Source organism: Oncorhynchus mykiss, chromosome 3, assembly GCF_013265735.2.
Source record: "Oncorhynchus mykiss isolate Arlee chromosome 3, USDA_OmykA_1.1, whole genome shotgun sequence".
Lineage (NCBI taxonomy): Eukaryota > Metazoa > Chordata > Actinopteri > Salmoniformes > Salmonidae > Oncorhynchus > Oncorhynchus mykiss.
In genome coordinates this window covers 15,157,458-15,178,691 of record NC_048567.1, presented here as the reverse complement: position 1 = coordinate 15,178,691, position 21,234 = coordinate 15,157,458, and the positions used below count along the sequence as shown (strand labels likewise).

Here is a 21,234-nt window from a genome sequence, read left to right as displayed (position 1 = left end):
AGCAGCAAGTCACCATGCCAATAATGTGCAGAGGTTCAGTCATGTGTCCCCTCTGAGGAGCCAACATAATGGTGTGAGCCTTAGGTTCTTGACTCTGTTGTTCAGTTCACTGTGTTAGCCTTTTTCATGGCTTTGTGTTTTCATTTACTTTCCACACTACTCCAAGTGAGTAGCACATGATCACACAGACAGACAGGCAGGCAGGAAGACAAACCTGTTTTTTACGAAGCATGTGACAAATACATTTGAATTTTATTTGTTTTCAGACAGACGCAGACAGGCAGGCAGGAAGGCAGGCAGGCAGGCAGGCAGGCAGGCAGGAGTTCTGATCTCTGAGCTATGATAGCTGTCTCTGTGAGTTGGGGATAGAGGTGGAATATTCCAAAGGATTATATTGTATTCAAGGCCCCTCCCTCTCTGTGAGGTGAGCATGATCTCAATCTGAAAGCTGAAAAGAAAAAAGCTTGTCTTTTAAAAAATATAATTTAACAAACTAATCCCGGGTTGCTAATTATTAGTTTGACAACAAACAACATTGTTGGGCACGTTACCTAGTTAGCTATCAACCTGCTAACTTGACAGTAGGTTTAGGCATATTTGATTGGCACAGGAAGAAAGGAAATGGGTCTGCTACTCATGAGATGTGCTTCAAAAGGGAGGGTTCATATACAGTAGGTCCAAATGGAAGCCTAAACTATATACAAAAATCTATTTCTTTCTGGTGCTATTTCAATTCTGTTTGTTGCCTAACATTTTAAACGTTGAGAGCAGTGTGCCTACAGTGCATTCTGAATGTATTCAGACCCCTTCACTTTTTCCACATGTTGTTACATTACAGCCTTATTCTAAAATTGATTAAATAAAACATGTTCCTCATCAATCTACACACAATACCACATGTTTATACAAAATAAAAATACAGAAATACCTTATTTACATAAGTATTCAGACTCTTTGTTACAAGACTCGAAATTGAGCTCAGATACTGTACATCCTGTTTCCATTAATCATCCTTGAGATGTTTCTACAACTTGATTAGAATTCACCTGTGGTAAATTCAATTGATTGGACATGATTTGGAAAGGCACCTGTCTCTATAAAGGTCCCATAGTTGACAGTGCATGTCAGAGCAAAAACCAAGCCATGAGGCGGAAGGAATTGTCCGTCGACCTCCGAGACAGGATTGTGTTGAGGCACAGATCTGGGGAAGGGTACCAAAACATTTCTGCAGCATTGAAGGTCCCCAAGAACTCAGTGGCCTCCATCATTCTTAAATGGAAGAAGTTTGGAATCACCAAGATTCTTCCTAGAGCTGGCCGCCTGGCCAAACTGAGCAATTGAGGAAGAAGGGCCTTGGTCAGGGAGGTGACGAAGAACCCAATGGTCAAGAGTTCCTCTGTGGAGATGGGTGAACCTTCCAGAAGGAAAACCATCTCTGAAGCACTCCACCAATCAGGCCTTTATGGTAGGGTGGCCAGACAGAAGCTACTCCTCAGTAAAATTCACATGACAGCCTGCTTGGAGTTTGCCAAAAGGCACCTAAAGGACTCTCAGACCATGAGAAACAAGATTCTCTGGTCTGATGTAACCAAGATTGAAAACTTTGGCCTGAATACTAACTGCCACGTCTGGAGGAAACCAGGCACTGCTCATCCCCTGACCAATACCATCCCTACGGTGAAGCATGGAGGTGGCAGCATCATGCTGTGGGGATGTTTTTCAGTGGCAGGGACTGGGAGACTAGTTAAGATCTAGGGAAAGACAAATGGAGCAAAGTACAGAGAGATCCTTGATGAAAACCTGCTCCTCGGACTGGGGCGAGGGTTCACTTTCCAATAGGACAACGACCCTAAGCACAAAGCGAAGACAATGCAGGAGTGGCTTCGGGACAAGTCTCTGAATGTCCTTGAGTGGCCCAGCCAGAGACTCGAACATCTCTGGAGAGACCTGAATATAGCTGTGCAGCGACGCTAACAAGAAACCCCACATAGAAACAGAAAACATAGACTGCCCACCCAACTCACGCCCTGACCACACTAAAACAAAGAAAATACAAAAGAACTATGGTCAGAACGTGACAAGATCATTATGCATGTTTATTCCTTCCTCCCATTCCTCCAGCCAAACCACAGGTAGGTCTTTGTGAATATGAGCAAATCAGCCATTCTATGCAGTATTCTATTATACACTAGAAAGTGTGAAGTTAAATACAATGTTTTGTATTGAGTAGAGGTGTGAATTTCAGTGACTGGTTCTTGGTCAACGTTTAGAAAATGTCAACAAGCGTCCGGGGGACGGGACAAAAAGGATGCTTGGCCACAGATTTCTTTCCACTGTGGTATTTATATATATATATATATATATATATATGTATGTATATATATATATTTTTTTTTATTTAACCTTTATTTAACTAGGCAAGTCAGTTAAGAACAAATTCTTATTTACAATGACGGCCTACACTGCCCTACGGGACTCCCAATCACAGACAGTTGTGATACAGCGTAGATTCCAACCAGGGTGTCTGTAGTGAAGCCTCTAGCACTGAGATGTAGTGCCTTAGACCGCTGCGCCACTCAGGAGCCCGAGTGGCATTGTGATACTTGGCCGGGTATCTTATCATTTGTAAAATGTTGGTATCGTGACGAGCCTACAGCAAAGGGGTGACCAACTCCATATTAATGCCCATGATTTTGGAATGAGATGTTTGACAAGCAGGTGTCCACACATTATGTAGTGCATCTCTATTCTAGGGAACCTATTATATTGTATTGATTAAATACATTCTGGCTAATGGCTACTCCTGTTAATTCTGTGTCGTGTGTTGGCCTTTTGTATTACCCTATAACATTGTTTTTAACACATCCATTTATCAAAGAGACTACAAAAATATTTTGATTTTTCTAACTCCTACTTCAGCCAAAGCTACGATTCTGTACGGTACATAATGTCTCTCTGTGTCCTCTTAGATTGTCTTCTTAGAATGACATCTTAGAATGTCCTCTTAGAATGTCTCAGAATGACATTGAAAGGTTCTTGGCTGACAGGATGGTTAATGGACTGGAAGGAAACTTCCTGGATTAACGCATCTCACTGTGGCGTAATCATGGAGATTTATTGTAAGGCATTCAAATATTTCAAGAACGCCCCAAATCCATTTCTCTCCAGCTCAAACCGTATGCTTCTCTAGCATTCATTCTGCTTATCAGAAGGACATGCACAAAGTTTAATATAACTGACCATAAAGCGAATCCACCGAAAGACATTCAATGAAATAGTGATCAGTATGAGAGCTCAGTAGGTCTTGGTATTGCAACTCAGTACCTCGTCCCACCCAGTGTTTTTAACCCTAAACAGAAGGGCACAGGCCTGTGTTTGGGTCACAACAGTGCACCTGGACGCACAACACACGCTCTGCACACAAGATCTCATCGTCCTATAGTGTGTTTTAGGTGACAACAAAAAGGAGGGGCTATTCCTCAAGGTAAAAGGAAAGAGTAAAGACTAGGTGTGTGAAGTCAGCAGGACGACCTGAGCTACCCAGCAGACATCCCCAGACCCCTTGCCAAGACAGACCTCATTTTCAGGTAAGAAGGGGATTCACTGGCTTTCCCGGGCCCTGTTTTACAACCATCTGTGTTGTTATATGAGCTAGGTTGGTGTGTTCCCTACGAAAGGCACTTGTCAGGTAGTAAATATATGGATAGGTATCCTTGACCTTGAGTGAAGACATGCTGATCAGCACGGTGACCTTCACTACTATTAGTCTGCAACAGGGAAAATGGCATTCTGGGCATATTGGAATATAATATTAGAATAAGATCGGAAATATTCTGTTTCCCTCTATAAATTCAAATGTATGTGTTATGTTTCAGTATATGAATGCTCAAAAAAAATTATAAATAACTATTTGTAGTTCACAATGTCACCCATAGTGTATCTGATGTGAACTATACACATACTAGTATTTCAAATTAGGATTCATTCCCAACATCGTGAGTTGGAGTTGGGGTATTAGAAAAGTAGAAAACTCATTCTAAAAACTCTGGTAGGAGAAGTTGGATTACTAGATTTGACTCGGTCTTCAAATGGTGGAATTGTCCATTGTTAAACAAACTAGTTTTTACCAGAATGAAGGAGATGGGTGTCTTATTTCTATATTTCCAAAACATTGCAGTGTAAACTCCAGTGAGTGACCAAGGTCGAGCCAAGGGTGTCCTGAGGCCTGTGGCGTCCGCCCCACATTTCCTCCCACTGCTGTTTTCTCTCCAAACACCCACAATGCCCTCCTGCTGCGTCTCGGTGTCTGTCTCGCACCACAAGGACATTTTACCCCTTCATCCTCACTGTGTTTGAGAACAAGGATGGGACTGTGCAGGAGGGCAACATAGACACAATGGTTTTAATGATATTTGTTCATTATTGATTATGAGTATAATCAAACAGTATAATCCCTCTTCAGCTAGGAATAATAAGGGTTAATTCAAGATGGTGTTAAATTCTAGGAATCGCCACAATGCTTACTGGTATGTCAAATCAAATCAAATATTATTTGTCAAATGAGCCGAATACAACAGTGAAATGCTTACTTACAAGTAACCAACAATGCAGTTTTAAGAAACTGTTTTGTTAAAGTGACTATTGGCCCAATAATAACAGAGAGGAGCAGCAGTGTAAAACAAGGGGTAATGCAAATAGTTTGGGTAGCCATTTGATTAGATGTTCAGGAGTCTTCTGGCCTGTGGGTAGAGGCTGTTTAGAAGCCTCTTGGACCTTGACTTGTGAGATGTTATGCTGTTATAACAGATGCCTTTTCTCCGTTTGCTCCCAGTCAGGTTGTGTACAAGATGAGCCAATTCTCAGTTCTGGTTATGCTGGCAGGTAAATCAGACATTTTCACGATAAAGATGCATGGGGTAATGCAACAGATGAATTCTTCAAAATAAATAAATATTATTAAAGATTTTATGGACATTAGTATGGAAAGCTATAGTAGGCACTACAAATCAGTGAAACAACAGACAAGTTCTGCTTAGCCTTAGAAGGAATGTTTTAATGTACTTGACATTGACCTTTTGTGTTCTTCCAAGAAATGACAGTTGACCTTGACCCTTAACATGATCAAAACTACATATAAACTTAGATCCATCCACCAAATGCCAAATGTTTAAAAAATGTTTCTTATTTTTCTCTCCTAGTTCTCTGTGCATTCTTTGTGGAAATTGAAGCAAGTAAGAAAAATGTGATTTAGTGTTGTCTCTAGTTGTCTGGCGGGTTGGTCAAAACTTGCTCTTTGTTAAACTCTGTTTTTCATGAGGTTTTGTTTTTATGTGACTGTGAATGAGAACTAACTATTTTCAGCAGATTTGATCACTGCCACTTAAACCAGTCACACACTGTGCAGACAGTCAGAGCAACATGTGTTTTATTTGCTTGAGGTTCATTATCTGTTCTCCCCCCCCCCCCCCCCTCTGCAGATCCATTTGTTTACAGTAAGTAGCTCATTCCTCTACTCTAGTTCAAATGGAACTGATAAATCACCACCACCAAACAAAATTAACATAGTGGTATGTAAGTGACCATATTCTTATTGGATATGAAATGACATCAGAAATATGCTTCTGTCATTGGATGAATCATTGTACCTGTGTGACCCTGAGCTGTTGAATGTTGACTTTCCCAGACTATGAGAGACTACGAATTGGAGGCCTGATCATTGCAGGCTTGCTTGTAGCAGGTGGATTGTTTGTCCTACTTAGTAAGTACACATAGTCCAATTACTAATACGTTCTTACATTATGAATGTAACTCAAGAGGATAGACCCAGACTCTGTCAGTGTTTGTAGTAACATCTCATTATTCTCTCTTCAGATCCCAAATGCACTAGAAAGAACAAGTAAGAGCCTATGTTCTATCCATATGTTTATAAACCCTTTACTAGGCCTACATAGACGCTTCACAACTCATTTATACTGCATAAGAAATTTCCTTTCATATGATTGTTACATTGTACTGTTGTACTGTGTGTGTAAAAAAATGTATCTTGTTCCAATCTCCATTTTTTTATTTTATTTCTCCAACAACTAAAGAAAATCTGAAGATGACACAAGTGAACTCTAAGCATCTCTGATGGAATCTGACTAACTAGTTGCTGTTGTTCTAATGATGAAGATTCGGGGGTGGGAATGGGGCAGGGTTCTGGCCATGACAATGTAATGACACCTGAATGGATGTGAGAGCGGATGGAGGGTGGACCACAATGCATCTATTTACTGTTTTGTTTCTTTATTGGCAAAAAGAAATGGGTTTATTTTAAGGTGTTTTACGGTGGTAGTGAGATGTATGAATGAACAACTGAAATACATTTCATTTAGCTATAGGCCCTGGGCATTATGGTCAAACAGAGTTGTATTGAGCTAAAACGATTAGCCTTCAATTGTTTGTGTAAATTTTAATGAAAAGCCAAATAAATACCATTGAATACCATTCTTAGAAGTAAACATGTTAAACTGTTTGTGTTCAGAGATGTGCACTGTGCATGCTCTCACGATACAATATGTAACCAAAGCAGGTACTGTACACAACTATTTTGAATATATTGATGTGATAATGTTCGATTTGGTATCTGCCAAATCACCGTTTTTACATAGGCTAATGATATAGGCTAATGATTTGTTATAGCAACAACAGGGCATTGAAAGCAACCAATGACAAACAAAGAATAAAATCCTCCTCCTATCCAACGCATGCAACTTCAATTTAAACTCAGCCTATTTTCAAGCTGAGCAAACCTGTTGAGCCTCAGTGAAAAAAGGGTGTTGGCGACTGTCTGATTTAAGAGTACGTTCGTCTATTGTGTGTCGCTCCATGCCCGACATTTCCTGGTTTTCCCCCTACACACATCTCCATTTGGGTTTAACGCGTGTCGGAGGTAAGTTTTCATTTTCTAACAATTAGAGTTCGAGTGAATGCTCAGCTGTAGTTTCATCAATAGTATGTTAACCGTTATTTATTATATTAATTACATCATCCTTAAAGAAAACAATAGGCTAATCTTGTCTAAGTAATTTCTAAAATGTTTCCTTTGCGCATCTTTGACCAAGACAAACTTATCACTCTATATTGTCCAGTAGTAGCAGCCTATCTCTAGTAAGACCTTAAAATAACTTTAATTCCTTTATAGGCATATCCTTTTCTTTATAGTCATATCATTATATTTCCTGACAAGAGTTTCTCAGATTTGGGGAAACGTTGAGTAGCCTAACTAAAATACTCCAAAGTGTACTATCTTTATTAGACTATTAATTGTGTTCATAGAACAAAGATCGAACTTGCATGTAATGTGCTTTCAGTTTGTAGCATATAGTATAGGCCTATGCGAGACAGACAGAACGAGCGCATATGAGCCAGAGCCATGTCCAAGTATTATAAATACTGGTTCTTCGTCACGCAGACGTATTTGTAAAAACCTGCTTTTATGAATTCAGTTCGTTACTCACGCTGTTCTATAACAGTGTTCTTTCTGTATGTTGTTTGTAATATCCAAACAAAAAGTCCGTAACCTATAGGCCTAAAGCAACTTTTCGGCCATCGGCAACTTTTCTTCCCCTTTCTATTCTGTTTAGCGCTGGTGTCCAGGCAGTCTTATAAAAGAGGGAGGACCGAGTTAAATCCGCTGAGATTCAGTATTTTATCTGGCATTACGCTCATGGAAAACAACATAACATGTGGTCCTTCCTTTATTGTATTCAATACATTTTTCTAGAGCCAGATTGTTAATGTCTGTTGAGCTCATCATCCAGCTGTGGTCCAGCAGTGCTTTAATGGGTGGAGCGGTGGTCAGGCCTAATGATGGGATAATAACTTTACATATCCTCTCCCATTAGCCTATTGATTTTTGTTTTACTAGATCAGAATATTTAGTATTTTGTTAAATTAATGTTGCAAGATAATACGTTTGGGACTGGTAGGCTAGTTGGTGTGCTGGCCTTCTGTAATGGAAAATGCATCAGTGCACATGCTGTGGTGTGTGGGGAATTACATTTGAATTACCATTTCTATTCAACATCTTGGTGGTACCCTTCACACGCTATTGTGCTAACCCAAACCGTAGGCTTGCAGGCTTGGATATTTTATTTTCACATTGTCCTTTTCAGCATGGCTCCTGCAACTATGGTGATGCGTAACCAGGCCAACACAGTACAGCATGGCTCAGTTATGTTCTGCTCACTAGTGTGACATGGGTAGGCTAATAGACATTTTGAAATGGTATGGATGATTGATCAGTAGACAGACATGTCATTATGAAATTGCTTTTCTATTTCAAGTCTGATACAAAAACTGCATGTCCCAAGTCTCCTGTAGGCTATGCTTATGGATCTGTGATAACAGGGATCTGGGATTCTGGTACAGTGCAAACAGCTCAGCTGATAAGAAGCCTGATAGAGCTGTTATCCTGGACTGATCTTTATTCACTGTGGTTTCTCCAGCACAGTGCTGTTGCTAAGGTGATTGATACTGACAGACGGACATATAACTGACATATACATCTTATCGCACACTCAAAGGCTAAACGTATTCTACCGCCTTCAGTGGGTCGCCTACTGCCGTCTCAAATCATATACAATGTTTGTCTAGACCTTAAATACGAACGAGCAGCGTTCAAAAGTGAGGCCCTTCGAGAGACTGACTCATTAAAAATGAGAGATTCAGTGTGATTACAGAGTTTGACTCTCATTTATTCTGTGAGACATTACAAATCACAAGAGAAGATAGGCAAGCCATGGTTCTATATTTCCTCAGTTTAAGGCTCATTTGACTCAGATTCAGATAATTAGGGTTCATCACACATTCACCATAGCAACAATATCACTCCTTACTTCAGATATATGAAAAGCTTATTTCAAGGCCTCCCTGCCTCAGAATGACAGCAAAGCAACACCAAAGTCTTTCCCTTGAAGAGAGGGCCGTATGACTACTTTAAACAGTGAAGCTGCTGTTGCTGCTATTGCTAACTTTGTGGCTGTGGGTAGGAGGGATGAGTCATGGTTATAGTATGCCACGTCCCCCCTCTCCATTGAGCAGCCAGAGGAACACATTGCCCTGCTTTGCTCCAGCAGCTACTCCTTCATCAAACACTAGCAACAAGGAAGTGGCTTCAATTAGAGGTCGGCCGATTATGATTTTTCAACGCCGATACCGATTATTCGGCCCATTGTTATATATATATTTGTAATAATGACAATTACAACAATACTGAATGAACAATGAACACTTATATTTGAACTTAATATAATACATAAATAAAATCAATTTAGTCTCAAAAAAGTAATGAAACATGTTGAATTTGGTTTAAATAATGCAAAAACAAAGTGTTGGAGAAGAAAGTAAAAGTGCAATATATGCCATGTAAAACAGCTAACGTTTAAGTTCTTTGCTCAGAACATGAGAACATATGAACACTGGTGATTCCTTTTAACATGAGTCTTCAATATTCCCAGGTAAGAAGTTTTAGGTTGTAGTTGTTATAGGACTGTTTCTCTCTATACCATTTGTATTTCATATACCTTCTAATAGGTACTTTAGTATTGCCAGCCTAATCTCGGGAGTTGATAGGCGTGAAGTCATAAACAGCGCAATGCTTGAAGAATTGCAAAGAACTGCTGGCAAACGCAGTAATGTTCTGTTTGAATGAATGCTTACGAGCCGGCTGCTGCCTACCACCGCTGAGTAAGACTGCTCTATCAAATCATAGGCTTAATTATAATATAGTAACACACAGAAATACAAGTCTTAGGTCATTAATATGGTAAAATCCGGAAACTATAATCTTGAAAACAAGACGTTTATTCTTTCAGTGAAATACGGAACCGTTCCGTATTTTATCTAACGGGTGGCATCCATAAGTCTAAATATTGCTGTTACATTGCACAACCTTCAATGTTATGTCATAATTACGTAAAATTCTGGCAAATTAGTTCGCAAGAGCCAAGCGGCCCAAACTGTTGCATATACCCTGACTCTGCGTGCAATGAATGCAAGAGAAGTGACACAATTTCCCTAGTTTAATATTGCCTGCTAACATGAATTTATTTTAACTAAATATGCAGGTTTAAAAAAAGATATACTTCTGTGTATTGATTTTAAGAAAGGCATTGATGTTTATGGTTAGGTACATTCGTGCAACGATTGTGCTTTTTTCGCAAATGTGCTTTTGTTAAATAATCCCACATTTGGCGAAGTTGGCTGTCTTTGTTAGGAAGAAATGGTTTTAACACAGTTCGCAACGAGCCAGGCGGCCCAAACTGCTGCATATACTCTGACTCTGTTGCACAGAACACAAGAGAAGTGACACAATTTCCTAGTTAAAAGAAATTCATGTTAGCAGGCAATATAAATGTTTTTACTAGGCACGTCAGTTAACAACAAATTCTTATTTAAAATGACAGCCTACCCCGGGCCAAACCCTACACCAGAAGACGCTGGGCCAATTGTGCGCCACCCTATGGGACTCCCAATCACAGCCGGTTGTGATACAGCCTGGAATCGAACCAGGGTCTGTAATGATGCCTCTAGCAATGAGATGCAGTGATCTTAGACCGCTGCGCCACTCGGGAGACCCTATTGTGTGATATGGAAAGACAAACTTACCTGTTCCGAGGCCTCATAGAACTCTTAGATTAGTCATATGGCAGTGGACACTGCTGTTACTCAAACCTTTACCCAACTGGTATTATGTCTCTCTGCCTCTCTGTAGTGGGGGCCGCAGATACTTGATCTCCAGTCCTCCTCATGTTGGTAGGCAGAGTGAATAGAGGGTGAACAGAGTAATAGAAGAGACTTCACAAACACTAAGAAAAACAAACCATTCTAGATTTGATCAATTTCACAAGTACCTTTACAAGTAACTTCACACAAGTCATTTCCACCTTATGTGATTATTCTTACTCCTAATAAATGTAGTTAGTCCTAGGATGACCTTCTGAATCATTTGTTATTAAACCACACATTACAATTGGGAGAATCTCATTCTAAGGCTTCCAGTGATCTACCATTACAGTGAAAACTACAACATGGTAATATGTTTACCTCATAAATGAATGGTTTTCAGGCATGGCCAGGAGCCTATGAGTAGCTGCATCATTAACTCCTTTTATCCCTTTGAGGAAAAATGACCACAGGCTCTTTGAAGCCCTCAGATCCAACCTTTTAGGCTTCTGGGCTTCCTCCGAAATAACTGTGAATTCAGGGTTCTGCACTGTACCAATGTGACAGACTGGCCAGCATTCTGGACTATATCTCCTGGGATTCTTAATGATACTGCAGATGGAGGGATCTGGACCCGCTGTAGAGGAATGGGTGAGTCGTGACTGACTGAGATGGCTGATGGAATGACAGGGAGTTAGGAAAAGAGAAAGGGAGTGGATTTGAATAAGGGAGTAAGCACAGATGTGAATGGTACTGGTGTGGGTGTGTACTCATCGTAAGTTTAGACAAGACCCTATTGTGAATGAGCAGGTTAGTGAGTGAAGTTGGATAAAATGTAGGATCTGATCATAAAGGTGGAAATTATGAAAAAAGTATTGAGTGAATTAATAAGTTAATGAGTAGGCGCGGAGGAGGGTAGTGCAAGGCCAAGAGAGAGGGGTGAACCAAGTCGTACTGTTACCACACAAACGGCCGATTCTTCCTTTGCTTCAGGCATTCAGTGGCAGGGAGGCCAGCGTGACCCATGTTAGAACACTAATCCCATTATAACCAGGCCTGGTCTCCAGGGTGAATCTGCCTGGTGGGGAATTGAGGGGATGGCTAAGTACATCCGCAGCGCTGCCTAGCATTGTTTTGAACAGACAACCAACAACCCTAAACATTCATACATGAAAGTCACAAGATCGGCCACACCTCTACCTTTTGCTAACATTTACTCTGCAATATGATTCCCAACTTGAATAAGCGGAAAGAAAGAAACCCGGGAGAGTCTACCTCTCTCTCCCTGAATTGGATCGTAAACCATCCACGGTCGATTTTTGGAGGGCTTCCCGCTTGTTGCGTTCCCTCTCCTTCACCAACATTGCTGGGTAGAGGGAGGGTGTGCTCGAAAATAAACCAGGGAGTTTTTTTTCCCTGGTCGCTGCCAAATGCCAAATAGTATGAGTCGCCATACACTGCTATAAGATGGAGGGAGGCTCTCTGTTTTAACTGTGTGTTGTAAAAGCTGTGGTGTTATGGGAGCTGTAGTATTGTTGTAGAAGCTGTAGTGTTGTTTTAGGAGCTGTAATGTTGTTATAGGATCTGTAGTGTTGTCATAGGAGCTGTAGTGTTGTTATAGGAGCTGAAGTGTTGTTGTAGAAGCTGTAGTGTTGTTTTAGGAGCTGTAGTGTTGTTGTAGAAGCTGTAGTGTTGTTATCGGAGCTGTAGTGTTGTTATCGGAGCTGTAGTTTTGTTATAGGAGCTGTAGTTTTGTTATAGGAGCTGTAGTGTTGTTATAGAAGCTGTAGTGTTGTTATAGAAGCTGTAGTGTTGTTATAGGAGCTGTAGTGTTGTTATAGGAGCTGTAGTGTTGTTATAGAAGCTGTAGTGTTGTTATATACGCTGTAGTGTTGTTATAGGATAGGTAGTGTTGTTATAGGAGCTGTAGTGTTGTTATCTGAGCTGTAGTTTTGTTATAGGAGCTGTAGTGTTGTTATAGAAGATGTAGTGTTGTTATAGAAGCTGTAGTGTTGTTATAGGATAGGTAGTGTTGTTATAGGAGCTGTAGTGTTGTTATCGGAGCTGTAGTTTTGTTATAGGAGCTGTAGTTTTGTTATAGGAGCTGTAGTGTTGTTATAGAAGCTGTAGTGTTGTTATAGAAGCTGTAGTGTTATAGGATAGGTAGTGTTGTTATAGGAGCTGTAGTGTTGTTATAGGAGCTGTAGGTTTGTTATATGAGCTGTAGTTTTGTTATAGGAGCTGTAGTGTTGTTATAGAAGCTGTAGTGTTGTTATAGGATAGGTAGTGTTGTTATAGGAGCTGTAGTGTTGTTATCGGAGCTGTAGTTTTGTTATAGGAGCTGTAGTGTTGTTATAGGATAAGTAGTGTTGTTATAGGAGCTGTAGTGTTGTTATAGGATAGGTAGTGTTGTTATAGGAGCTGTAGTGTTGTTATAGGAGCTGCCCTTACAAAAATGTACCATGGTAATACAATGAAAAAAGTAGTACCTAGTATTTTTTTCATTATACTACCAAGGCAGGAAAATACCAAGTGACCAAAAACATAGTAATTTATGGTACTCACATAATGTAACATTTACTACTCGCTATGCAATGGCAAAGTGTAGACCTATTACACTCTTAAACCCCTTTTAGCTCATAGTGAAAAACCACAACACACATGGTCTAGTAGTGTAGTGTACCCTCTTAAACGCTGGAACCTGGATAGGATATCGTGAGAAGAATGAAGGGAGTCTGAATCCTTGAAGATTGTATCTGGTGCTGTTCCAGTATGTGGCTGGTGGCGTACAACACATGACGGAAAATAAATGTAGCCTTATCATGAGCAGAAACACAATTTGAGCTTAAGACAGTTGTGACATAAGGGATTTAGCTACCAAATCTCCTCGAGACTCCATTCCTGTCCAAATCAGTATCCAGCCCTTCCAGAAACATCATGTTAGGCAGAGTATGATCGAAGAAGGCCAAACCCCTGGAACTCTGCTCTGCTGGGTTGTTGCTAGTGTGTGGTTGCTGATTTGTGAGGTGATTTCCTCTCTTTGTCTTTTGTCCATAAGGTGTGATGGATTATCACTGGGGTCTAGTTACTTTATGTTTTGCCGCTGGAGCCATGCTCAATTAACCAGCATTTTTTCCCATGTGGATTTTCTACTCCTTTATGGCATTTGACAGGTATATGATTATAAAGACATTATATCCCAAAATATATATTGAACAAGGAAAAGCTGAAACATAATTGGGTTTTAAGGTTTGGCATGAGATGAAGAAAAGCACTCTGGACAACATTCAAGATCACATGGGTTATGCTGCTCAGAAGCCATTTTGTACAAATCTAAATCAGATATGAGACTCCAGGGAAAGCTAAACTTTGTGTCAGGTCTCTGTTGACTTTGGAACTGGTGTGAGCCAGTTTTGGGCACTATTTGAGCTGCCATTAGCTTCCCAGGTTTGAAAAGGTCTAATCAAATCAAATAGGTAGTGGGACAAGGGTAATTTAATTCTAACAAGTGGAGCCTTGATCAGACAATCAAGCGAGTACATTTTTTTTCATTTTGTGTAGCAGAGCTCTTGCTTATGTGGGTGTGAAAAGGGCAGGGAGGATGAGTGCCAATTTGCTAGGGTGCACTGCAGTCATAATGCTCAGCTACTTTATCATATAAAGTCAGTCTAATATTATAATATGATCATATTATTATGCAATTGTTTATGTTCTGTCTTCCCCAGGTGAAAGAGAGTTTGAAGATGGCAAATATCTCTGCTTTGCTTTTATTGACATGTGAGTGGCAGGTCTTAAAGACCAATCATACACAGCTATTAATACCACTTCCTGCTTAGGTTTCCTCAAAGCTTCCATCTCTGTTCATCTTGTTTTGCCCAGTCTTCACTCACAACTCTGGCTCAGTATTCAGCACAGTAGATACTACTGTATGTTTTGAGTGAGAGAGAGAATATGTTTTTGTAATTTTATGAAATACATATGGTTATGGATATGAATAGTATACCAATCTAGAACTAAATAGAGAAAGGATAGATTCATTGACCTTCTCCAGTGCTATTCAAGGTGAAAGCAGTTGAGAGACCACTAGAGAGTGCACTTGTCACAGGGACGGAAAGCTGACTTGTTTGGGACATTGTTGGGATGCCATGTTGTCAATGCATTATGCTGTGTGCTTACCATTGTGTCTCTTCTGTTAGCAGTTGCGTCCCTTGTGTTCGCAGAGGAGCAGAAAGAAAGTATGTAACTGACTATTGTTTATCATAATAGCGTTCCATAGTTTTATTACTCTAAATCTTTTGACATGCAATAATATGGTCTCCAGATAAATCATTGATTCACAAATTAAAGTAGGGCATTCGCTATTTGCCCATTTGAGGTTGTGTGCGTTCCAGTTGTTTGTATTATTTTCGAAGGTGTCTAGATGCTGTATAAACTGACCTTTGTCATATTTTTGTCCCTACAGTGGAGGAGGATGATCCATTTACCTTTGGTGAGCAGAGAGATACATCTTTCTGAACACTCAACAACTCTCAACATTCCTGGCTTACCGTGTATGATTAATGCTTTTTTCCTTTCACTCTCTCTCTCCCATTCTTCTCTCCCCTGCTCTATCTCTCTCTCCTGCACTCTCTCACCTGCACTCTCTCCTGCTCTCTCTCCTGCTCTCTCTCTCTCTCTCTCTCTCTCTGTTCAGATTATCACAGGCTACGTGTTGGGGGGTTGATCCTGGCAGCAGTTCTGTGTCTGATCGGCATCACCATCCTCTTCAGTAAGACTCCATCACATAAACACATACACATACTCACACATGATGACACAGTCAGAGCATGTATTTACACATAAACACATTAACATTGGACACAGATTGACTTGTGACCATTTCTTCTTATAACAGGCGGACACTGCAGATGCAAGTTCAACCAGGACAAAAGGTAAATGATCTATCATATCAGTGCATGCTCAGTTCAGTCCAGATCAGGGCACACTCTTTGTGTGAAACTGTACGTTTCAGGTCGGTGTATGTGTGTGTGTTATGTAGCTAGGCGTCGTAATGTATAATGGAATGTAGTGTGAGTTGACACGCTGGTTCTCTCTCTGCAGGAGGAGGTCAGGAAGCAACGCTGCCCAGCCACTCAACGACCAAGGTCAGTTCCCCTGACCTCTCAACCTCCTCTCTGATTGGCCCACACTGTACACTGGATGATTCCTAGCCACCTGGATGCATTGTCTTTGCTAGGAATATAATTAACATATATAACTGACTGGCATGTTTGAGTGATCATTACAAAATATCCTCTTCAGAATTTTTTTTTTTTTAAATCTGCTGCCATGTTGGAGCAACGGGTGGGTATGGGCGTTATCTTGTTATTACGCTCTCCATCTGTTTCAGTGTTAGTTGCCTATTGCCAGGCCTTGGCATAGATAACACTGTCAGCAGGCATTGGCTGTGCTGTATGCCAGTCCTGCTATCACACAGGTGGCACAGAGACCCAAACACTGGCTGACTGATTCTTTCCACCATGACTCACTAACTCCCTCCATGCCACCTCTGTCTCAGTGTTAATTTTGGCGCTCTTTTTTAGATTTAGTCTAGTCTTAGTCCTTTTAGCTAAAATATAACTAAGTCGCAATTTTGTCATTTGAATAAGGATTTAGTCTAGTTATTGTCAAAATTATGAAAACAGTGGCCAATTTGAGTCTAAATGCCTTTTCATCACATCACATTTATATTGCCTCATTAACCTATGTTAAACATAAATCACTGACTTCCATGTGCACAAGCTTATCCTATCTTTCTGCATAGCATCCTATTCTCTTCCCAACAGCAGAAAAATTACAAACATACAGTACCAGTCAACATTTTGGAAGCTGGGTGAGAGAATGCCAAGAGTGTGCAAAGCTGTCACCAAGGCAAAGTGTGGTTAGAATCTCAAATATAAATATATTTTAATTTGTTTAACACTTTTTTGGTTACTACATGATTCCATATGTGTTATTTCATCGGTTTGATGTCTTCATTATTATTCTACAATGTAGAAAATAGTAAAAAATAAAGGAAAACCCTTGAATGCGTAGGTGTGTCCAAACTTTTGACTGGTACTGCATATAAGAATATATAATAATTATTTGGCCATGTAAATTCCTAATTCAGTCTACATAGATATTACACATTACATAGAAAACAAACAGACACATACAAGCTCAGCGAGAGAGAGAGAGAGGTCGAGAGAGAGAGGTAGCGAGAGAGAGAGTAGCACATTCACCAGATGGTGCTGCACGATATTGACAAAATAGTATTGGTTGCACCTTCATCACTCAGTCACGTCATTGCCATTGTTATCAGTGTTCCACAGATGCCGCAGCTACATTGGTGTCCAACAGTAGAACTGGGGCTAATGACTTCGAACGGGAGCTAATGACTGTTTTGTCTGGTGATGTAGTCGAGACACTAAACCTCGAGTCCCCTGTGCTCACTTCCGAGTCCAAGTCTAAGTCACCAATGGTCGAGTCACAAGTCCCTATGGCTGAAGTCCTAGTCCCAGTGCTCGAGTCCTAGTCCAAGTGCTCAAGTGAGTCCCTGGGTCCACATTAACTCAAAATTAAGTAATTTACCCAATCAAATATAGTGTAGTGGCAAGAGGAATTTAGTCAATAAATTGTTTTCTATCCCTTTACCTTTTTTTATGTGCCACAAAATGTCTGCATATAGGCTAATTGTAATGTTACCAGTGCCACGTTCAGTTGCAAAATGTTCTCGGACGTTGCAGATAGAACTTCCATGAATACAGCCAATGTTATTCCTTATTCAACATGTCAGAAGCATGTTTGTTCTACATAGCATATTTCTATCTGACCATTCCAAAATGTTGCATCCTGCTGAATGCGCACCAGATTGTCCTTCAATGCATGACAGAAAGAAAAAAACGTAGCTCTGGGATTATGGGTCATATCTTTTGAATCATAAGGGCTAGAATCAAGCCATTTCTCTGAGGAAAAGAGGGAGATTTGGCTTCGTTGGTTACAGAACCTGGCTATGAAATGCAGTGGGGAAAGTGGGAGGGTTGAGCGAGACTACAAATTCAAAGACAGCCTACTTTTCTATACTCAAGGGATAGAAAAACATAGCTAGACTGTTGTTTTACTATTAAATTAAATTCTGCTATTGTTTTTAATTTTGTAAAGCAGCTTGTGTTTCTTACCAGGCAAAGGGTAGCTAACTAGAAGTGGTGGTGACTGGCTAGCTATGGGGAAGCAAGAAAGTTGCCAATAGGGTTGAGCGGTATCCAGATTTTCATATTGTCAAACCGTCCTTCTCCCATCCCGGGATTTACAGTAGTACTGGCTTAGTAAACAAGGGTCCATTAAAAGGCAACAACAACAAAAAAATCCCAGGTAAAAGTAATTTCCATGGAGGCTGATATGCTAAATATGCTAATGAGTGCAAGCAAAAATAAAAAAAGTTGCAAAGACATGCAATCCAGTTCATAAAGTTATACCTGTATAGGTAGTAGCTACCGAATGTCCTTTTTGGTGAGTTTACAAGAAAATGTCAACGAGAGAAATTGTGCAAATGAATTCAGTTTTGCCACTTGCTCTAGAGCAGTATGTGTACACACTGTGTGTGTGTGGAGTCGTTAGGGCAACAGCCTGTCTGCCTGCTCTGCTCGGAGAAAAGGGCAGAGGAGCAGACTGAGGCTGCCGAGAACAGAGAGGAGAACACATGCTAGGAAATCAAGATAGCAGTGACAGCTGTATAGATAACTCATCCTAAGCACTTTGACTTCTCAAACACAGTAGAAAGCTAGGACTATATGATGCCCCGTCTCCTTGTTAATTCAGCTTAGTTACTTAGCTAACTAGCAAGTTAAACCAAATACACAGCTGGACTCACCTGCTCCCGCTTTCTCCCGTTGTGCTATTTACAAACAAACATGTGACTGGCTCAAACGTTCTGGTGGACTACGATAAGCTTCATAATGTAAAATAATATGACACGTGAAATGAAGAACGCAATCTGCTTTATCTCTTAATGTATTGCACAAGTTGACTGCAGGTATTTTCTTAAAAAGTAGCTACAAATATTACAATTCATTGAAAAACTTGTATAGGCGGAGCCGGAGCGAAGCTTGTCTGCTTATCTGCCCACATTCATCGCATGCTCCCCTGTAGCTCACCAGCTGATGTAGGCTGGGTGCGGCACATCCTTCCCACTGCTGAACAGAACTGCACTGCGCATCTGTGCTGCTAATATTAATTGTGCTTATCATCAAAAAGCTTTCAATCTGTCCAAAAACTCTTGTCCAGTCCAGAACTATGGCCATGGCTGTCACTGTTTTGCCTGTGATCTGGGGACATGGAGAACATGATCATTATGGCTGCCCAACAGAGAGCTGTGTTATCTGTGTTATCTCACATGGCTTGGTAATGAATGCCTTTTAATGATTCCAGATATGAAGTAATCTTTCTTTCTGTCCACAGCTCGGGCCAGTGAGTGCTAGGAACCAAATGCCCACCTGGCAGCAGGTCAAATCGACTTCCTGGTTCTGCATCAATCAAGAGATAAAAATTGATGGGTGGAGTTGGCCTGTTTTTTGTCTGATGGAGGTTGTTTTTTAGAGAGTGGTGCTGTCCTCCCCAGAGGGAGGTGGTACTGTGCCATTGGAGATCAGAGGTGTGCTGCTTTTACCTGTGTTGCTGTTTTCCATTCCGCCCATTACTCCTGTTTCTGCTCCGCCCAATATTCACACTGTAACTCGCCACCAGCAAGCACACACAGACAGACAAAGCAGGACACGATTTTTCCCCCATGTTCTTTGTATTTAAACAAATAACCAAATGATGCTGTGTGTCGATTCACTCATTATTTCATTGCAATGTTTTTCACCTTTAGTGACTCCAACTGTATGTGGAAATTATGTGGTAGATTTGACTGTTGGTGTGCGTTTTGAATTGCCATACTGTCCCCTAATAATCTTTCATGCATATACTTTACTGTAAAATAGGTACCGGTAGCCATAAACTATTATAATGTCAATAACTATTCACACACCTTTATCTTGATTATTCCTATATTAACTTTTTAGTTGAATGTAGAAAAGTGCACTGGTCTATGCAGAAGAATCTGTTGTATGATAAATGCAAGGTTTTTTAATAATACAGAATGTTAAAATTATTTCAATAAGCGGATGATATAGTCTTGTTTGAGAGTGTTTGCCACCAAAACAAAATGCATGTTATTTTAGTTTGCTAGATACCACTCAAACAATTACAGTCCCTGAAGAGGGTTTTCTCCCCAATTGGCTTTTAATGAGTCACGTCTAAATTGAGATGTCTCTTGCCAAATGAATAGATGGTGTCTATGTTTGTAATTCAAATTAAAAGAGTTACCTTTTATGACCGTGTCCAATGTTACATTACATAATATTAATAGATGCTGGATCTCAAAAATAAAACAAGTCTCTGATAGGCTCCTCAAATGTAAATACTGCAAATACTTTTCTCTTTTTGACGTAAGGCCCATGTCCTGAGTGGTTCAAAGCTACTTATACATCGCCATCTACTGGATTGCATGAGACACTGCAAAAATTCTGGTACAGTGTTTCTCAAACCCTTAATTAAAAGCATTTTTTGGAACAGTATTTTTCACAAGACACTAAACTCCGTGACCTTTGAATAGCAGTAAATGCATTTTTTTAAATGTAGTTGCCTTCTCAAAACATTAATACATTCATCAAAACTACACTGACTGTATAAACATTAGGAATACCCGCTCTTTCCAGCCGGCAGGTATCCTAGTGCTTAGATCGTTGGACTAGTTACTGAAAGGTCGCAAATTCAAATCCTCGAGCTGGCAAAGTAAACATCTGTCATTCTGCCCCTGAACAAGGCAGTTAACACTGTTCCTAGGCTGTCATTGTAAATAAGAATTTGTTCTTAACCAAGTTAAATGAAGGTTCAAATTAAATAAAACATTTCCATGAAATAGACTGACCAAGTGAAAGCTATGATCCCTTATTGATGTCACTTGTTAAATCCATTTCAATCAGGGGAGGAGACAGGTTAAATGAGAATTTGAAATCCTTGAGACATGGATTGTGTATGTGTGCCATTCAGAGGGTGAATGAGCAAGACATATGCAAGTGCCTTTGATCGGGGTATGGTAGTAGGTGCCAGGCGTGTATCAAGAATGATCCACCACCCAAAGGACACCCAGACAACTTGACACAACTGTGGAAAGCATTGGAGTCAACATGGGCCAGCATTCTTGTGGAATGCTTTCTACACCTTTTAGAGTCCACGCTATGACGAATTGAGGCTGTTCTGAGGGCAAAAGGGAGTGGGGGGTGCAACTCAATATAAGGAAAGTATTCTTAATGTTTTGTACACTCAGTGTAGCTACATTTCAACACAGATCCCAAAATTGCTTGTATGCGATTGAGAAAAACTATAAGATCATCTGGACTGCACATGGAAACAGTCCTTTACAATATGAGCCATACGGTCTGTGGTTTGAACACCAGCTTATAT

General features: G+C 40.3%; 1 protein-coding gene across 3 annotated transcripts; it reads left to right on the top strand.

Annotated features, from left to right (window-relative positions):
* Positions 1 to 6,774: 6,774 nt before the first annotated feature.
* On the top strand, positions 6,775 to 20,100 carry plm (Phospholemman). 3 transcript variants are annotated; one of them, XM_021596779.2, is made up of 8 exons: positions 6,776 to 6,931; positions 14,433 to 14,484; positions 14,907 to 14,942; positions 15,170 to 15,196; positions 15,401 to 15,475; positions 15,602 to 15,638; positions 15,808 to 15,851; positions 19,186 to 20,100. In XM_021596779.2, exons 2-8 carry the CDS (start codon positions 14,451 to 14,453, stop codon positions 19,203 to 19,205), a joined length of 273 nt encoding a protein of 90 aa, XP_021452454.2. In that variant the 5' UTR covers positions 6,776 to 6,931; positions 14,433 to 14,450; the 3' UTR covers positions 19,206 to 20,100.
* Positions 20,101 to 21,234: the final 1,134 nt, after the last annotated feature.

Excerpts from the sequence above, each read along its gene's own strand:
- plm (XM_021596777.2), top strand. The coding sequence starts at position 6,868 with ATGCCCGACATTTCCTGGTTTTCCCCCTACACACATCTCCATTTGGGT. Across the intron at positions 14,943-15,169 it reads CGCAGAGGAGCAGAAAGAAA|TGGAGGAGGATGATCCATTT; the intron begins GTATGTAACTGA and ends TTGTCCCTACAG. Across the intron at positions 15,197-15,400 it reads GGATGATCCATTTACCTTTG|ATTATCACAGGCTACGTGTT; the intron begins GTGAGCAGAGAG and ends CTCTCTGTTCAG.